This window comes from Lactuca saligna, chromosome 1 (genome assembly GCF_052625555.1).
Source record: "Lactuca saligna cultivar CGN05327 chromosome 1, ASM5262555v1, whole genome shotgun sequence".
NCBI lineage: Eukaryota > Viridiplantae > Streptophyta > Magnoliopsida > Asterales > Asteraceae > Lactuca > Lactuca saligna.
In genome coordinates this window covers 25,408,570-25,427,474 of record NC_136417.1, presented here as the reverse complement: position 1 = coordinate 25,427,474, position 18,905 = coordinate 25,408,570, and the positions used below count along the sequence as shown (strand labels likewise).

General features: G+C 32.4%; 2 protein-coding genes across 2 annotated transcripts; both read left to right on the top strand.

Moving 5' to 3' along the window:
- Positions 1-464: 464 nt before the first annotated feature.
- On the top strand, positions 465-6,746 carry LOC145029449 (very-long-chain aldehyde decarbonylase CER3-like). The gene is made up of 11 exons (XM_078977974.1): positions 465-716; positions 952-1,175; positions 1,836-2,068; positions 2,165-2,384; positions 3,199-3,326; positions 4,634-4,890; positions 5,041-5,148; positions 5,497-5,703; positions 5,785-5,895; positions 5,995-6,168; positions 6,349-6,746. The coding sequence occupies exons 1-11, from the start codon at positions 606-608 to the stop codon at positions 6,502-6,504; spliced, it is 1,929 nt and encodes a 642-aa protein (XP_078834100.1). The 5' UTR covers positions 465-605; the 3' UTR covers positions 6,505-6,746.
- A 7,376-nt stretch (positions 6,747-14,122) lies between these two features.
- LOC145029437 (uncharacterized) lies at positions 14,123-16,099 on the top strand. The gene has a single exon (XM_078977968.1). The coding sequence runs from the start codon at positions 15,007-15,009 to the stop codon at positions 15,916-15,918; it is 912 nt and encodes a 303-aa protein (XP_078834094.1). The 5' UTR covers positions 14,123-15,006; the 3' UTR covers positions 15,919-16,099.
- The last annotated feature ends 2,806 nt before the right edge of the window (positions 16,100-18,905 follow it).

Genomic DNA, 18,905 nt, shown 5'->3' with positions numbered 1-18,905 from the left:
AACCTAAAATTTTGTTTTCGGTTTAATTTCGTCACTTTTGAATTTGATTCGTTTTGACTTTGAAATAAAAAGTTTGCCTAACCGACCTATAACACCCGTCACCGTATTCGCCAAAGCTAAGTTTTTGACTTATCAAATTGCAAAGTTTTAATGAGGAAACTTCCAAAAATACAAAAAGGCCCACAATCTCAAGTTCTCAACTAAAAACCACCACCACGGCACCACCCTCGATCCTTCCATTTCTTCCTCCATGGCTCCATATCCACCCGTTCATTATTTCCCTCTGTTGTATCATACTTCCAATTAGTCTTAATTACCTGATTGACACCCTTAACTTCTATCCTCATATTTCCTTCATTTCATAAACCATGACACGTGTACCTATGCAGATCACCTGAATGTTATATACGTGTATTATGTATGTATATGTATATGTATATTTATAAGTGTATATATATAGTCCTCAATTGTCCTCCAAGAAGAACAACAAGCTTTCTAAGTCTTATAGCTAGAGGAGAAAAAAAACCAAAAAGAAGAAAGAAAAAGAGGGTTTTGCAGCAGTATTTTGCTTCCTTTTCTTCAAGAAAACGGAAACCCAAAAGGAAATGATACTTGGAGAAATGGAAACATTTTCAGATGAGAAGAGGGTTTGTTCTTCAGGGAAAAAGAGAGCTCCATTGTCTGGTTGGCCATGGGAGAATATATCAAATTTCAAGGTATATATATATATATATATATATATATATATATATATATATATATATATATATATATATATATATATATATATATATATATATATATATATATATATATATATATATATATATATATATATAAAATATTTCTTGATATTTTCTTTGATGATTCTTGAAAATATTCATGTGATTTGATGTTGGATTTTGCATATTTTTTGTGTCTGATATGACATTAAAATCTTGGTTGAAACAGTATATGTTGTTTGGACCACTTCTTGCTGAGTTAATTTATTCAAGAATCTATGAAAAGAAGCACAGTGAGTACAGTTGGTGTTTGCATATACTAATACTGTCTTCACTAAGAGGACTTGTGCACCAGCTGTGGAGTTCGCATAATAACATGCTTTTTCTTAATCGAAATCATCGATTATGTGAAAAAGCCATTGGTTTTGATCAAATTGACAAAGAATGGCATTGGTAATATATCTCATTTACCTTCATATATATATTTGATGATATTCGGGTGTTTGAAATGTGTTTTGAAAGTGATTATGGTGTTTCGATAACCCGATTATCTATCGATCTATAGATAAGATAATTTGTTTTGGATAATCAATTTATAAAGTTACTCGTATATCATTATTAAATCCTTCTGTATTCTGTTAGGTAAGGTAGTGTTTTTACTATGCTATAGGCTATAGGTAAGAACTGAAGTTGTCCATTCCATTGAAATAACAAAAAAATTAATTGTTAATTATGTCCATGACAATTTTTGAAGAAATGCGATTGTTTTCCATTTTATTAATTTTTGCGATGTTTTATTACTTTAGAATTTAGATAATGAATGACATGAAAATTTGCAATAAAAAATCCATATTTATATATTTATTTTTTAATGACACGATGTTTTTTAGTTATTATGATTTTAATTAACTAGAAAATATATTTTTCAAACCACTCAACACCATAAAAATGATTATACCCTTATTTTATGAATTACTTAACGTCATAAAAAATGATATATATGTCTATATCATGTCACATGATTATGCTCAAAACGTACAAACACCGGTTTATATTATTATCTTTACAAGTTTTTGATGAAACTGAGTGCATCTTTTTCTCTATGATTAACAGGGATAATTTCATCATACTTGAAGCATCTATAGCTTCAATACTCTCATTCATCAATCCATCAATTACCAATCTTCCTATTTGGAAAACCAATGGGATTATTTTTTGTGTAATTTTCCATATTGGCCTCTCAGAACCTCTATATTATTGGCTTCATAGATTATTACATTCACCATATTTCTTCCAACATTATCACTGGCTACACCATAGTTCTACAGTGAACCATCCATTTACAGGTGAACATAATTAAACCGACCCCACAAAATTCTTTTATTTATAAAACATCTCCCTCTAACTATCTAATCTTGCACTTTTAACCACTTTTGATGCAGCCGGCCATGCGACCTTTTTGGAGCATTTATTACTTTTTGTGATAATGGGAGTTCCAATTCTTGGGAGTACTTTGATAGGACATGGTTCAGTCATCATGTTCTATGGCTATGTCTTGGTGTTTGATTTCCTTAGATGTATGGGGCATAGTAACATTGAAATTGTTCCTCATCACATCTTCGAAACCGTGCCTATGCTTAAATATCTTATTTATACACCAACGTAAGTTTCGTACCCTAAGTATTTTTTTTGAAAGAGATTTTGCACCCTAAGTAATGCATACCAAATGCACTATAAGATTGTTATGTTTTGTTTTCTTGTTTTCTGTTCTGTTCTGTCATATTCTTAATTGTGTAACTAGCAGAGTTTTCACTATTTTGATTGGACAATTGGACAATTTCGATTAGATATATGGTCCGGATATTAGCATTTTTGAATTAATGTTAGAAAAACCAAATTATAATTTTGAATTTTGAGTTGGTTTTGTTTTATAAAATAAAAAACAAAGAGATCAAAAAACTCATTAATAATAATTATTATTTTATTTTTGTATATATCTCTAATCGTTTATTAATTTATCAAATGGTTTTTTTAAATAAAATAGAAAGTCTCATCCGATAAAAAAATACTTCGATATACAATTCTTCTAGAAAAAATTATATGAATAATATTTGATTGTAACATAGTTTTTCTTAGTAGTTGTTTATAAATTTTGAGTCAAAATTACATAATATTTTTATTCTTTTATAAAATTTGCTAATATTTTAGTTATATATTTTTTTTAAAAATATGCCGATTATTGAAAACCGTATACTAAAAACCGATTGAGCCGAGTTGTAGTTTGGTTGGTTTGGATTGGATTTGAATTTAGTTTTGATTATTTGGATCTATGTTTTAATCAACCAACCTTATTTTGGATTCTTTTGATATAATCATATCGAACCGATTAATCCAAACGAAAACCATATGCATAACCACCGGAGCCTTAAGAACTTAAGTATGATTATTGTTCATTTGCATGTTTCACTGTTTTTAGGTACCATTTTCTACATCACAGAGAGATGAAGACGAATTTTTGCCTCTTTATGCCTCTTTTTGATGTTTTCGGAAAGACCATGAATGAAATTTCTTGGGATCTTCATAGAGAAATAAGTTCAAACGAAGGTACATCGTTCTTTTAATCATTTAAGAAGTCTATGGCTGCTATATTTGACATCCAGCTAGTCTATATATGGGTTCATAAAAGAGGCCATAACTTGATGATATCTCAAAATTGCACTCTTTTAAAGTTTTAGTCAACATGGGCAGATCTATAGCTAAGGGAGGGTATGCACGTAATTTGTTAGTGTAGAAAAAAAAAAATGAAAAGCGGTATTTCATGAAACTTTTTGTAAATAACGCATATCCAAATTAAAACAAAAAAGGTTAATCACAAAAATACCAAAATATTTGTCTAATAACAAATTTACCAATTTTTTTATATAAAACACAAAATAACCATCGTAAAATACAAAAAATAAAAGCAATTGAACTCTTTTTTGGGAAATAACATTATTGTTTTATAATATATCATCATTTGAAAAAAAAAATGTTCTAATTTCAAGATTTTTTATTTTTTATAAAGGTACCTATATAAAAAATAATCCAAGACGTAAACGTAAATCCATTTCATGCTTTAATAGTTATTATGTGTTATATATAAAAAATATGATCATTTTGTATTTTGTACTGCCTATTAGTAGGGGTGACAAATCGGGTCATCGTGTCATATTTTTATCTAACACGAACACGGCATGACAAGATGTCGTTTTTAGTAACTAACACGAAAACGAACCAATTAAAAAATGATAAACACGACACGTCGTGACAAAGATAACATAAAATAAGAATTAGTTTATCTAATTAATATTTAATCATACATAACATGAAAACACATAAATGTTAAATCGTGTCAATTTTGTATCGAATTTTAAACACAAATACTACACGACACGATATCGTGTTTTTTAAACTTGACACGAACACGACACGAACGAGAATTCAAATTTCAGTTTCGTTCCTATTTCATTTTTTTTGTCGTATCCTCTCATAATTATCACCCCTACCTATTAGTATTTGTAATTCTTGTCATTAATCCCTAAACACCATTTTTTGTTTAGTCCTGGTCATAAAGAAGCCACGTCACCAACACCTTAAAGATCTTGAAATTTTATCAATTGTTTCTCAAAAGTCAGACTGTAGCCCTACCCAACCACTTATCCGTCCAATTATCTATATTGGGTCGTGCTCCCAGAAGTAGGGTCGGGTCAAGATCCATTCGGGTCACCAAACAATTAAGTCACATTAAACATCGTAATCAATACGCAAACTACGGTCCCTAAAAATACATTTGAAGGTCGAGAGTACTCAATCGAGATTACACATGAATTCAATTCCTTAATACATGTACGTTTCTCTTGTACATTCTGTAGGCAAGAAGGCAAAAGCACCAGAATTTGTGTTTCTTGCACATGTGGTTGATGTCATGTCGTCAATGCATGTTCCATTTGTTTTTAGATCATGCAGCTCATTGCCATACGCGACAAATATTATCTTCTTCCTGCATTGGCCAGTAGCTTTCATGGTGATGTTGATCATGTGGGCTAAATCAAAAACTTTCTTGCTCAGTTTCTGCCATCTTAGAGGAAGATTACTTCAGAGTTGGGTCGTGCCAAGATTTGGGTTCATGGTACTATGCAACTTCTTTCCATATACAGAGTACAAATTTATGACTGGCATAAACTAAGCCAGAATTGTGTTCGCGTTTTCATTGTTCTAGTAAAATATTGAACTAAAACTGGATTATATATGCTGATATATATTTGTTTTATGATTGCAGTATTTTTTACCCTCCGCAAAAGATGGCATAAATAGGCAAATAGAAGCAGCTATATTAAAGGCCGATAGGATTGGTGTCAAGGTCCTTAGCCTCGCTGCCTTGAACAAGGTTAGTTGAAACGTCTTTAATCATATAATGATACTGGAAGGAAGCATGCATGTTACATGTTTTCTATCAAATGATAAGAACAAAACACGTTTTTGAGAGGAAAATGATATATTTTTGTGTTATATATGTGTTGATTTTACTGGACAAGGACAAATATTGATATAGTAATTAGTAAATTTATAACGAGGCTTTCCACAAGTCCTAACCTTTTTATATATTTGCCCTTGTTATATGTCATTTTCTCAAATATTTTTAAACATTATTTACGAAGAAAACACTTTATCCAACATCTATTAATTAACAGAAAGAAATTAAAGTGTTTTGAGCGAATTTGTTGCGGTGTTACAGAATGAAGCTTTGAATGGAGGTGGGAAACTTTTTGTCATGAAACATCCGGATCTTAAAGTCCGAGTAGTCCATGGAAACACTTTGACAGCAGCTGTTATTCTGAACGAGATTCCTCAAGATGTTGAAGAGGTGTTCTTAACAGGAGCTACTTCTAAGCTTGGAAGGGCCATCGCCATTTACTTAGCTCGTCGTAGAGTTAGAGTCTTGGTACGTACATTTTTTTTTTTTTTTTTTTTTGTAAAAGCAAATCTTTTTTTTTTTGGTTATTTAATTTCATTCGTTGCGCAGATGCTTACTCAATCCACTGAAAGATTTATAAGCATTCGGAAAGAAATTCCACTGGATAACCGAAATCTTTTGATTCAAGTGACAAAGTATCAAGCAGCTAAACAGTGCAAGGTTAGATTGTGATATCTATATATATTTGTTAATAGTCGAGTAATAGGTAAAAAGGAAATTTTACTAATGTAATGTAATGATTTTCGTGAATTAAACTAGACTTGGATTCTGGGAAAATGGACCACTCCAAGTGAGCAAAATTGGGCACCACCAGGAACACATTTTCATCAGTTTGTGGTTCCACCTGTGTTTGAATTCCGAAGAGATTGCACGTATAGTAAGCTTGCAGCCATGAAGCTTCCTGTTGATGTTGAAGGCCTAGGCGTCTGCGAGGTAATGTAAAAAGCTAGACAAATCTAGCTTAATATATATATATATATATATATATATATATATATATATATATATATATATACACCACATCTGCTGCTACCCTTAATTGCTGAAAATAATGTTAATTTTTTAGTTTAAGATTGACATTTGTATTTTCTTTTCTGCACATTGTTTGAGCAGTATACGATGGAAAGAGGTGTGGTTCATGCTTGTCATGCGGGTGGGATCGTTCATCTTCTTGAAGGTTGGACACACCATGAAGTTGGTGCAATTGAAGTAGACCGGATTGATTTGGTTTGGGAAGCTGCTTTAAGACATGGTTTTAAGCCAGTATGAAGGTCTGCTAGAAAACCATCCATTTGTTTCGTACAACTCAATAATCGGTGATTCAAAACCTCAAAAAAGTGTGCATCTTTGACTATAGTCATATATATCGGTGAACAAGTGTTCATCGATGATTAATGCAATCTTGTAAAGGCTTTGACAAATTGAATCATGATCAACTGTGATTTACAATAAGATATTACCATTTGTAAAGCAAATTATATATGTTAAATATAGTTTTTATTTTATTTTTATTTTATTTTATTTTTTTTATGTTCTTGTATAGTTCGGGACCCATTGTAACCTTGTTACATAATATATAAAAAAAATATATATAACTTAGTAATAGAGCAGGTTTGGAGCGAATCAATCTTTATCCAAACCCTTTTAACAAATTTCAAAATCCAAACTCAAACCCAAACCCAAACTCACTCTCTAACTCATAGGGTTTTAAATAATTAAACTCATACATTTATCCGTTGAATCAATAGATGTCCAAACCCGTCCCGTAACTCATATGTTTTTTTGAATAATCAAACGTATTTGACTTTGTTATTAAAATAATTTTTCTTAAATAAAAGATGGATATTATATCTTAATGCTAAAAATAACATTTTTTAAATAAAATAAAAGTTGATTTAGAATAGGACATTATTTATTTACGGAATTTCGATTGGAAATAAAATCACTATCGCAATAACTTTTGATTGATTTATGACTCTCATCGTAGTGATATCGAATAGCAGTTTTAAACTTTCTTCCTCTTAATGAATGATTCTATTGATTTATAAATGAAATTGGTGATTTCTTGATGAATATAAATTGAATGAAATTATAATTCTTCATGGAAATCTAGAAGTCTAGAACTTGACTTCTCGAGTCCTAGGTAAAACCGGTTTTTTCTTTGGCCTTTGCCCTTTAGACGTTCGATTGGAATTAAAAATAAATATTAAATAGTATAAAATATAATTGTATAATTCTAAAATTTATAAGGAACGGGTTATAAACTGAGTGAGTCGGTGATGATCCATATATGACCTTTTTAATAAAAAGATTAGCAGGTATGGGTCATTAACTGGTAAACAGTAAAAAATTACGCTCCACACCCATATAATTTATATGGGTTTAGATTGGATCAGGGTCAAAATCCCATCTGTTGCCATATATATATATATATATATATATATATATATATATATATATATATATATATATATATATATATATATATATATATATATATATAGGAAAAGTGAATATACCTAACAACCTTATATAAGCTTAGGTACCTAACCACATTATACTACATTGTTTTGCATTATATTTCCATTGCAATCGTCTAAGGTTCTTAAACTTCAACCCTTAACTTGATTTACTTCCAAGATTTTCAGACATTCACCATTATATTCTTCCTACACCATTTGATTTGTAACGCAGTATATGAAGCCCACCAGGGGGTCTCCGATAAAAAGACGTCATTTGAAGGAAGATAATGGTGAAAGTCCAAAGATTTTGGAAGCAATCAAGTTATGAGGTTGAATTTTAAGAACTTTGGGTGGTTACAATGCAAATATGATACAAAATTACGTAGTATGATGTGGTTAGGTACCTAAGCTTATATAAGGTTGTTAGGTATATTCACTTTACCCTATATATATATATATATATATATATATATATATATATATATATATATATATATATATATATATATATATATATATGCAATACCAAAGCTTAGGTTAAGGAGGCTTTTACCAAAATAGCATGGTATCAAGCTAGGGTTTTGACCCTACCACATGTTTCCCACACTTCTAGCATCCTACCCACCGGATTTATCTCGTTTCTTTTCTGGAATCACGTTCTCTCCGCTGCTTCAGTTATTCACTATGATCATTCTTCGACGCTCTCACTGCTCTGACTGGATCTTGTCGACCTGTCCTGTCTCTCTCACTAATCAGACACGTTTTTTCTTTTGGCTTGCTACTACTAACGATCAGCCTTATATTGGCTTGTTGCTCCTGTTTTGTCGTTGGTCTGCCTCCTCCCGGTTTGCTGTCTCCAACGTCTTTTGCTCACATTGCAAATGCTATGTTTTTTCTTGTTGCCTAACGTGTCACAACTGGCATTTTAGCCAGGAAATTTTGTGATCATGTAAACGCCATCTATGATAATATTTGTAACTCTAACTTGATATCATGCACAATGTTCATTCTATGACAACGAACTTAGTCAATATCCATAATTTAAGTTCAAAACTCTATGCAAAACATTTCAGAAAATCAATTGGGAGTTGAAAATCCTAAAAATCCTGGTTCAAGTTCTTTATGGACTAGGATTTTCTTATTTGGCCTAACAGACCAATAAGCATTCAATTCGACTATTTTGGATCTAGAAACCCTAATTGGGTTGTAAATGGACCCACATTCATAAAACTTAACATATTGGGCCATGTGGACCTAAAATGGTTCATATTATTCCTATTGGGCCAAGTTGGGCCATAACAACTCGAATCACCTTAATGGGCCATAAACTCGATTTCTTTTACTCAATTGGGCCGAAAACTACCTAAGGGACTTTCATTGGGCCGTGAACACTCCTAAAGGCCCAATGGGCCGAACAAAAATATTATTGAGTCTATGAAATTCGATCAAAGCCAAGGATTGAGCCTAAAAATTATTTTTCCTTCATTCCATTTGTCTATTCTTGGCCCATGTGTAAAAAAAAGATTAAGGGAGGATTAAGGAGAAGATGACAACTCAAGATTACCCACAATGCATCTAAGTATTACTCCCCATGCATCCATGCAAAAATATCATGTATCTAGGCAACTCCTATCATTCCCTTCATAAGTCAAACCCCTCATTCTTCTCCCCTCTCATCCCCTCAGTCCAAAGGAACACACACACACACACTTCCATTTTCAAACCCTCTCAAAAATCATCTCAAAAACTCTTCCTTCTCCCATTAAAATTTTGAGATTTGGGGTGCTTTCAAGAGGATCCTTCACCAATATCACCATCATTGGTAAGTTTTTGCTTAGATCCATGGTTTAGCTTCTTGATTTCTTCAAAAACCTCCTCCTAACTCATACCATTTCGTGAATCTTGCATCTTAGAGCCATCTAAGTTCTAAAGTTCTTCAAGAAGCTTGCTACGACCAAAATCTCTTCACAATAAGCAAAGTTGAGTTCATACCCCCTATTTTTGATTTTTACTTTGTCTTAGGGGAGAATACAAGTTGTTTTGTGTAGATCTCTGTGTATATGCATGACTATGTGTGTTTTCATGAATTATTTGGTGTTTATGTGTTGTTTACTTCATAAATCTAAAAATATGTTAAGAATATGAAGTTTATCACTTCGATCTTCATAAAAACCTTGAGAAAAATATGTGTTATCAAATAATACATGTAAACTTGTAGATCTGGGGTTTTACACACTTAAAATAGCAAAAACAAGTTTTGTGTACACACATGGATAACTTAAACTCAAAAATCAGCCTTTGACATAAAAGTTTTAGTCCAATATCGAACTTTTTTGACCACCTTAAAGGTAATATATTTCAAAACTGTTTTAAATGCAAAAAGTTCAGGTTTATACCTTTAAAATGACTACTATCACGTTTTCATACGATTTTTCTACAATTTTTGGCGAATTTTACAAAACTGCCTATTATATTTGAAATAATCTTGGACCAGCCTGTGAAGGTGAGAAACTTCACACTGGTTGGAGGCCATTAAAATTTATGAGAAAATTTGTGAACAAAGTAGAAAAAATTTCCAAACTTCCAGAGTTTATGGATTCAAATTTCGACTTAAGATGATTTTTGTACAAATTTTCCAACAACCAGGTCAGAAGAAAAAAAAACAGAAAAATGTGTATTTTCAAAAAAAATCAAGCCAAAAATGATATTCTTGACGAAAATGGGTTAAAAATGTTATTTTACCAATAACTAGCCATAAATACAAGTTTTGGAACGAAAATTGGACTAAAGTGTTATTTTTACTAAGATTGGGCCTTAATTGTAAATTTTTGGCTTATTAGGCCAAGAATATCATTTTTGCAAAAAGTGGGATTTTTATGTTATTTTGGTAAATAATTTGGCTAAACTAGCAATAAAATAATAAACGAGTTAATTTTTTCCATTTATATGTTTGATGGGTCCTAAATACTATTTATATGTTTATTGGGCCTCATTGACTCGTTAACATGTGCTACGGACCTTGGATACTATTTTCGTGCTATTTGGGTCTGTAAATACCTTACATGTAAAATGGGACTTAGTTGTACGTTTACATATATTTCGGGCCCATGTTATATAAATCTCGTTCCTATTGGGCCTTGAAATGACTTACATGTTTAGCGATACCTTAGTGGTTCACTTACATGGTTCATTGGGCCTGGAATGAGTTTTATACATTTTTCTTTGCGTAAATTCGATTAAGGATCTAGTGAGTTTTGTCGGTTGACACCTATTGAGTGTACGATCGTAGACCGTAGTTATAACCAGAGTCTCTTAGAGGGAGAGCGTGAGCTTGTGTATAGATCTATACGGGGGTGACGCATCACACCTGAGTTGTTTGCTACAGTTAGACTAGTCCAGTCTAGGTGACAAACCGTACATTAAACAAGTTGGCGTCTTCCAAACGTTAAAACAAGCAAAATTGTCATTATTAAGTATGGTTGTAACGACTCATTTAGAGGAATTAACGTTATAAATTTACGGAAGACCATTATTTTCTTTTCTCTTTGGATTACTCAGGAACATACATGTACTGGTACTCAACCTCGAGGGTTGGTACGGCAACATTATTTATTACAGACAACATCGGATTGTTTGGGGACATTCCCTTTTCTCTTTGGATTACTCAGGAACAAACATGTACTAGTACTCAACCTCAAGGTTTGGTACGACAACATTCTCTATTACAGACAACATCGGGTTGTCTGGGGACATTCTCTTCACGTTTTCTGCATTATCTTTATACATTCTAATAAACAATAACACACATGCATTAATACGAGATCTGACACAAACATACTAAACTGATTACAGAAAATATCGGATTTTCTGGGTTTTACGAATAATCCAAATCATTTTCACAAAGATGCTTATGAACTCACCAACATTTTTATGTTGACCTTTTCAAATTAACTTGTATTCTCAGGGAACCGTTGATGCAGGTTCGATGGATCGATTTAATGGACGTTTTGTTATATTTATGTTTTATCATACTTAGAACTTTTGGCATGTAATATTCAAACATAATACTTGATGTGAACGATGTTAGTTATAATATTGTAATGCATGGTGATGATGATGTTATGTTTCATATATATTCATTGTGATGATATTTCAATTCAAAGTCACACGAGCCCCCGGACATTTCTGCCGTCTGGTTCGGGGGTGTGATAGGTTGATATTAGAGCATTGTTTTGTTGTAAAAAAATATATGGTTTTGATTACAAAAAATTAATAGTGTATGAGAGGTCTACTTTTGAATATTTAGTATCCTTTTGGTCTCTATGGTTGTCATTCATTTGCAGTTTGATTCATACCCAACCTAAAATGACATATATGCCTCTAAAATAGTTATTTTTAACTTCTTTTAAATAATTTCTTATTCTTTTAATTAAAAAAACAAAAAAATCTCACCCCACCCCCTCTCCCCCTCTCTCTGTATATATATATATATGTGTGTGTGTGTGTGTGTATGTATGTGTGTGTGTGTTTGTGTGTGTGTGTGTGGACGCCATTCTCCCAACACCACCGCCACAGCTCTAACTTCACTGGCACCGACATTGTTGGAGTAACATTTCCTGATAGATTACCATCTTTGGAACCCTAACTTCACATATGTTTACCTCCATTTCAGCCCTTGCAAAACCTTATGCCATCAAATCTTCGAACCTGCACCACCAAACTTGTTTCAATCATAAAGCAACATCTACATCGAGACAACCCTCCATCACCACCACTTCTTATGGGCGAAGTGGCAAGATCTGGTGGCGGCTAAGCTTTGTGTACCCTAGCTTTGGAGAATACAAAGATGCCAACTATGGTGGTTTAAAAACCCTAGCTCCCATAAGAATCGTGGTGCTCCTCCTGCAATAACAACCTCTGAAAACTCTAACGCAAACGAGATTTGGGCTTTCTGATATATATATATATATATATATATATATATATATATATATATATATATATATATATATATATATATATATATATATATATATATATATATATATATATATAAAGGCGTCTGGTAGGATTTTTTGGAAGAAAGTCGATGAACGGTAGTGTGGTTGCCAGTGGTAAAGGTTCATCGGGTTAAGGAAGGAGATACGGAGGTGAGAGTGGCAAGGATGGAGGTGGTTTGCGGCGGATGGTGATAACAGGCGGAGAGGGATGTATGGGTATTCTTGAAAGTGTGTATGTGTTCTTGTGTTCAAGATAATGTATTTTTTGAAAAGAGATAGAAAGAAGAGGAGTTTATCGGTGGCAGGGGGAGAGAGAGAGAGAGAGGGGGGGGGGGAGAGAGAGAGAGAGAGAGAGAGAGGTGAGAGCCTTTTTTAATGAGAAATTAAATATTCTTCTACTTTTTGTTCCTACATATCCTCTACACAATTAAATAGTAACATGTGTAATATTTAATGATATTTTAGTATACCAATATGACACATGTCATCATTTAAATGTGTAGGATGATTGGTAGGAACAAAAAGTGTAAGGATATTTAATTTTTTTTAATTAATCAAAAATTTTAACATAAATATAAAAAAATAAAAAATATATAAATGGTATAATACTCTTTTTAAATTGATTGATATAAAAAAATATCCAAAATTAAACCACTATGCATCAATAATTTTTTTTACCAAAACGATATATTTTTAACGCCATTTAGTCTATATTATGTATTGCCTAAACTTGGGCTTAGAGGTGTTCGTTTGGATGGATCGGTTTGATACGAACTAATTAAGTAAATCCAAATTGATTTCGGTTTTCAAAATATGGATCCAAATTGTCTAAACTAAATTTTAATCCGATCTGATCCAATCCAATTACAATTCGGTTGGATCGGTTTTTGTAATTCGGTTTTCAAAAGTCAGAACAATTTAAAACAACATATATATTATCCAAATTTTAACGAAGAAGCAAAAATAAATTGTTTAGTTGTGATTTAAAATTTATAAACAACTAGTAAGAAGGTATATTATAATTTAATATTTAATAGATAAAAAACTTTTGAGAGAAAATGCATATTAAATTGTTTATTATGTGAACCTTTTTGAATTTTTTAAAAAAAATAAATTATAAAGTTAATAAATAATTATAGATATATTAAAAATAAATAAATAATAAATTGTTGTTTGGTTTTTTTGGACTATTTGGTTTTTATTTCATAAATCAAACCAATACTAAATCCAAAATAATAATTCGGTTTTGATGAAATCCAATCCAAAAACCTAAATATCTGAACCAAATAGTGAAATCCAAATTGTGCAATTGGATAATTCGATTTTATCCAAATAATGGCTTGACTCGTAGAAAATAATAGGGTGATGATATGTATTTATCGAAAGAGAAGGGGCTTGTTTGTAATAACAAAAAGCTATTGGTAATCCAGACTCATAAACGAAAGAAGGTCGGAAAGAGAAAGTAGAGAGAGAAAGAGAAGAGAGAGAGAGTGTATCGGAGGAGAGCGCGATCAGAGAGACAACGAGGGCTCCTTCAAGCTCTGATTCAAAGCCACAGGTAGAAAAATCAGCGGCGAAACCTAAATGCGGCGGAGCAGTTTTTAGGCAGAAGAAAAACCCGATAAAATTGAGGCGAGAATTGAAAGCTATTGAAATCAGCTTGGGTTCCAACGATCAAAAGAGTTTGAAGATTGTGAAAGCCAGTACTTTTGGTTTCTGAATCTCAATTTTGGTAGAGATGCAAAAAGGTCAGGCTTACCAATTTCTGTTTCTTGTTAAAGTTCATTAGTAGCTTAAATCTCTCCAATCGCTGTCCTCTTGCTTCCCAATTGTGTATGAAAATACCAAATTTTCTCTTCGGAAGTCTGCGGAGTCAATCGTTTGATCAATTTGTTGCATTTTGAGTTCTATTCATAGTTTCAGAAAGGTTATTGGAATTGGGAGATTGCTAATATGTTGATTTGTGACTGTACTCGGAGTTCGAAGGAGGTATCTATTTTTTAAAATTAAGGAATTTCGTGTGATGTAGACGCGATTGAGGTTAGGGTTTATGTATTGGTGGATTGGAATTTGAATAATTTGGGAACTTCGTTTTGGAGGGAGAGTTAGTTAGAAACCGTAACTCATGATTTGCTTCTTTCCTCTCTACTGAAAACCTAATTAGGGTTTTCCATGATCTGTTTTGGCTATTCATTATGTGGGCTGTCGTTGAACAGATTGAATTTCTTCTGGAAAATGAGATTTTGTAGATGGACCAAAACCCTAATTTAGTTTCTTAAATTAGGGGCTTTAGTTTCTTGTGTTGAGAAATGCAACCACCACAGCAGCATTCATGGATCAATCTTACTGAATTGAAAAAACAGATAATCAGGAAGCTTGGACCAGAAAGATCCAAGCAATATTTTGATTACTTGAATAGATTCTTGAATTTAAAGTTAAGCAAAGATGAATTTGATAAACTTTGTGTAAGAACAGTTGGTAGAGAGGGTATTCCGCTTCATAATCAGTTAATTCGTTCGATTTTAAGAAACGCTTGTACAAAAGTCCCTCTTGGAAATACGAAACCTTCGGATGCCCCGTTTATCCAAAACGGGTCGAACCCGGTTGCAAACCGGGCTTCAAGTCCACTTGCTCTCCCAAATGGAGACATTTTGTCACCAACACAACGAAAGATAAGGACAGGATCCCGAAGAAGTGCTCTCAAGCCAAATGGGAAGACAAATCATTCTTCCCCTTCATCACCCATTGATACTCGAAAACCCGTGCAACATCATCAAGAACTCATCAAACAACCGCAACATGAATTGGTATCCAGTAGGATTCCACTACATGCACCACTTGGAATTCCTTACTGTCCAGTCAGTATAGGTGGGGCCCGCAAGGCCCCACCTACGAAATATGTTGGTGTCTCAGACACCAACAACTTGTTAGATACAATAACATTGAGGGCACGCATGGAGCCTATTGCCGCAACACAAGGCCTTCAAGGGGTTACTGTGGATTGCGCCAACGCGATCAATAACGGATTGGATGTTTATTTGAAGGGTTTGATACGGTCATGTTTTGAACTTAATGGGGCCCGTTTAGGTCATGAGCCCGTTAAGATAAGCCCAATATCTTTGTTAGACTTTAGGGTTGCCATGGAGATTAACCCTCGGCAGCTCGGTGAAGATTGGCCTTTATTGCTCGAGAAGATATGCACGCAGGCTTTTGAGGAATGATATAAATTTGTGATGTATGTTTTTTTTATATATCATTTGGTTGGTATGTTGTATGATTAGCATTGTGTGTAATTTAATCAATCGCTTAATTTAGAACAGTTTTGAAGGAATAATTTCTCCTCCGAGGTTTCTTGTATGTGTATTTTCATCGCTAATTGATTTAAATATCAAATTCAAACAACTTTGCTCTCCTTTTAAGTTATTGTTAATCGAACTTGTTATGGTGCGCGGAGTTTACACAAGAACATATTCGGCAATTGGCAACAACAAAAGTGATTCCATAATTCCATTAAAGAGTAAGACATCACATTGTTTATTCAAGTAATGTTTTTTTCTTATGTATGACTTGATTTGGATCTTGAAAAAAAAGGCATGATATATTTACAAAAAAACGACTTGGCTATTATGGAGTTTTGTCACTCGAATCACAATAGCCTATCGAGATACATATCAAAGTCATACTAATTATATCAACGTACTTGTACGTTTTTTTTTCTTGCATATTTTGTTTCAGGTAGTAAGGAGACACCGACTCTGATGTTGTTAATTAAGCATGGTCTATGGAGAAAGGTGAAGAGCAAGTATTGTTGTTTTGCCATATGAAGATCTTCCAGAAGGATCTAGGCTTGCGCTTTCGACGACTGTTTGATGTTAACTCTGATTCTGTTCTATGAAGCATCTCCCACATCACTTGTACATCCTCGTATCCACATGTTTGTATGTCATCGTGTAGCTTCAATAGCCCACCACCTGGTCAACACAAACGACATGTTTTTGTAAGTGGTCGTTCTTTTTCTATTTGATTTTCTCAAACTTTCAAAAATAAAATAATGATTAAAAAAAAAAATGATTAATTAATTGTGTGCGAGTGTTATGAAGGTAAGGTTAGGTGAGGGCATCGAAAATGGTTGTTAGTTAGTAGTGTAGTTACAAGTCAGCAAATCGATAGTATGAGTGCGAATCGTTAATGGGAATCTTTGTAGATATTTTATGGATAAATAAATGTTTTTCGGGATATTAGTTGTTATTAATAGCCACTAATTACATTCAACCTTATCATTTTAGGATATGATTTGAGAGTGATTCCTTTTATTTTTACAAAACTTTTTTCACATATAAAAAGATGTCACAGTTACATCACTATTTATCAGAATGTCAAAACGAATTGGATTCGAGGGTAAAACGATACGTTATTTAGCTTCTACTCCTTAATTTTTTGACGACACTACTTTTTTTTATTGTTAAATAAAACATATTTTATATGCAATATGATATGATGAGCACTCAAAAAGCTGTTTTCTTTAATTAGAATTGAATGATGGATAAATATATTAAAATAATTAAAACTCTCGGATGAAAACAAGAATAGTTTTCGAAGAATAATCTTGTATTCCGCTTCTGGAAAAAGGTGACCTTTGTCCAACCATATAATTCTTCAATTCTTTTTTTTTTTTTTTTCTACCAAAATATGCACCATGAAAATTAGCCAAAGACAAAAATACAAAAAAGAAATGAAAAAAATGCTCAATTTAATATAGTGATTTGATTTGTGATTTTGAATAAAAACTGCCTTGTCTTGTTATCAAAATAATGTAAGAATATTTGTTTAAGATGTTTTAGAATATATATAATATTTTTAGATATAGGCTTATTTTAATATTGCTTATCGACACGTTTAATCATTCATAAGATACAAAAAATACATTGCTTTAATCCAAATAATCAAATTATTCTATTAAACTATATTTTTAGACAAAAAGGAAATTACAAAATCTAATAAATAACTTTAATTTAAGAATGTATGCAAAATGCAGACCATCTCTCTTGCTTTTATTTGGGTAAAGTTTTAGAGCATTCAAGAACAATTTGGTTTTCATTTTCCAAAAAAGAAAAAAAGAAAATGGAAGGGAAAGGGAAATCCAATTTGAATATGATTATGAATTTATGATAGCAAAAGAAAGTAAGAAACCACCATTAAAGCACGTAGACACGCATTAAAGTTTTCATCGGAAAAGTGTATGCCTTCAACTCAATCACGAGCTTCTATTCTCCATCAATAACTATATTCAACTATTTCAATTTCAATATATTAAAATTAAATATCATTTCAAATCATAAATCTGGAATGAATTTATGTCACAACTAAAATCCAAAAGCACCGATGGGATTTTTCAGATCAGAATCGTGTTAAAATATTTGATAAAATTCAAGTTCAGATACTTGTCATGATCTTATAAAATCAATGAATTAAAGCCTTCAACATCGCTTAAATTTTCAAAATCAAAATTAATTTTACAAACATCGAAATTCATTGGGCAAAATTTTGGAGTTCAAATGCTTCTCACAGTCTCACAAATAGCTCGATCAATGAATTACATCATAATCATTTTATATATTACAGAGCAATAAACTCTTGAACGTCGTATTCAAAATCAAAATGAGTTTTCACTTCATAGACTCGATTTTCTTCCGTTCTGGTAAAAAGGAACTAATCGTAACCCTATGATTTTCTCGATCAGTAATTATCAAAATGAATATACAACCATAAATATATGAGCGTCGGTTAAATTTTCAAAACTCAAAATCTATTTCAATGAAATTGATTGTGTCTTCGAAATTAAATATTCTTCCATTTGACAAAATCTGAAGTTCAAACACTTATCGCAATCCAAAAAAATCACTCGATTAGTATATCCATTACAGAAATCAGATCGTACAAAAACACATAAACAGAGAGAGAGAGAGAGAGAGAGAGAGAGAGAGAGAGAGAGACTAACCATTGTTACGGGACTTTACACGCGCAGCAACGGCAATCCAAACACGTCTTACAGGAAAAACCATCTTCTGCAACCAACTCATAAGCTTCTGCTTCCGCTTCTTCTTCCGATTTCCTCTTCTGAGTTGACTGGGTACAAAACTCCTTAACCAGGCCAGTACTGGTCCTTTTCGATCGTCTTTCTCTTCCTCCTAATTTATAGGGAAGAGAA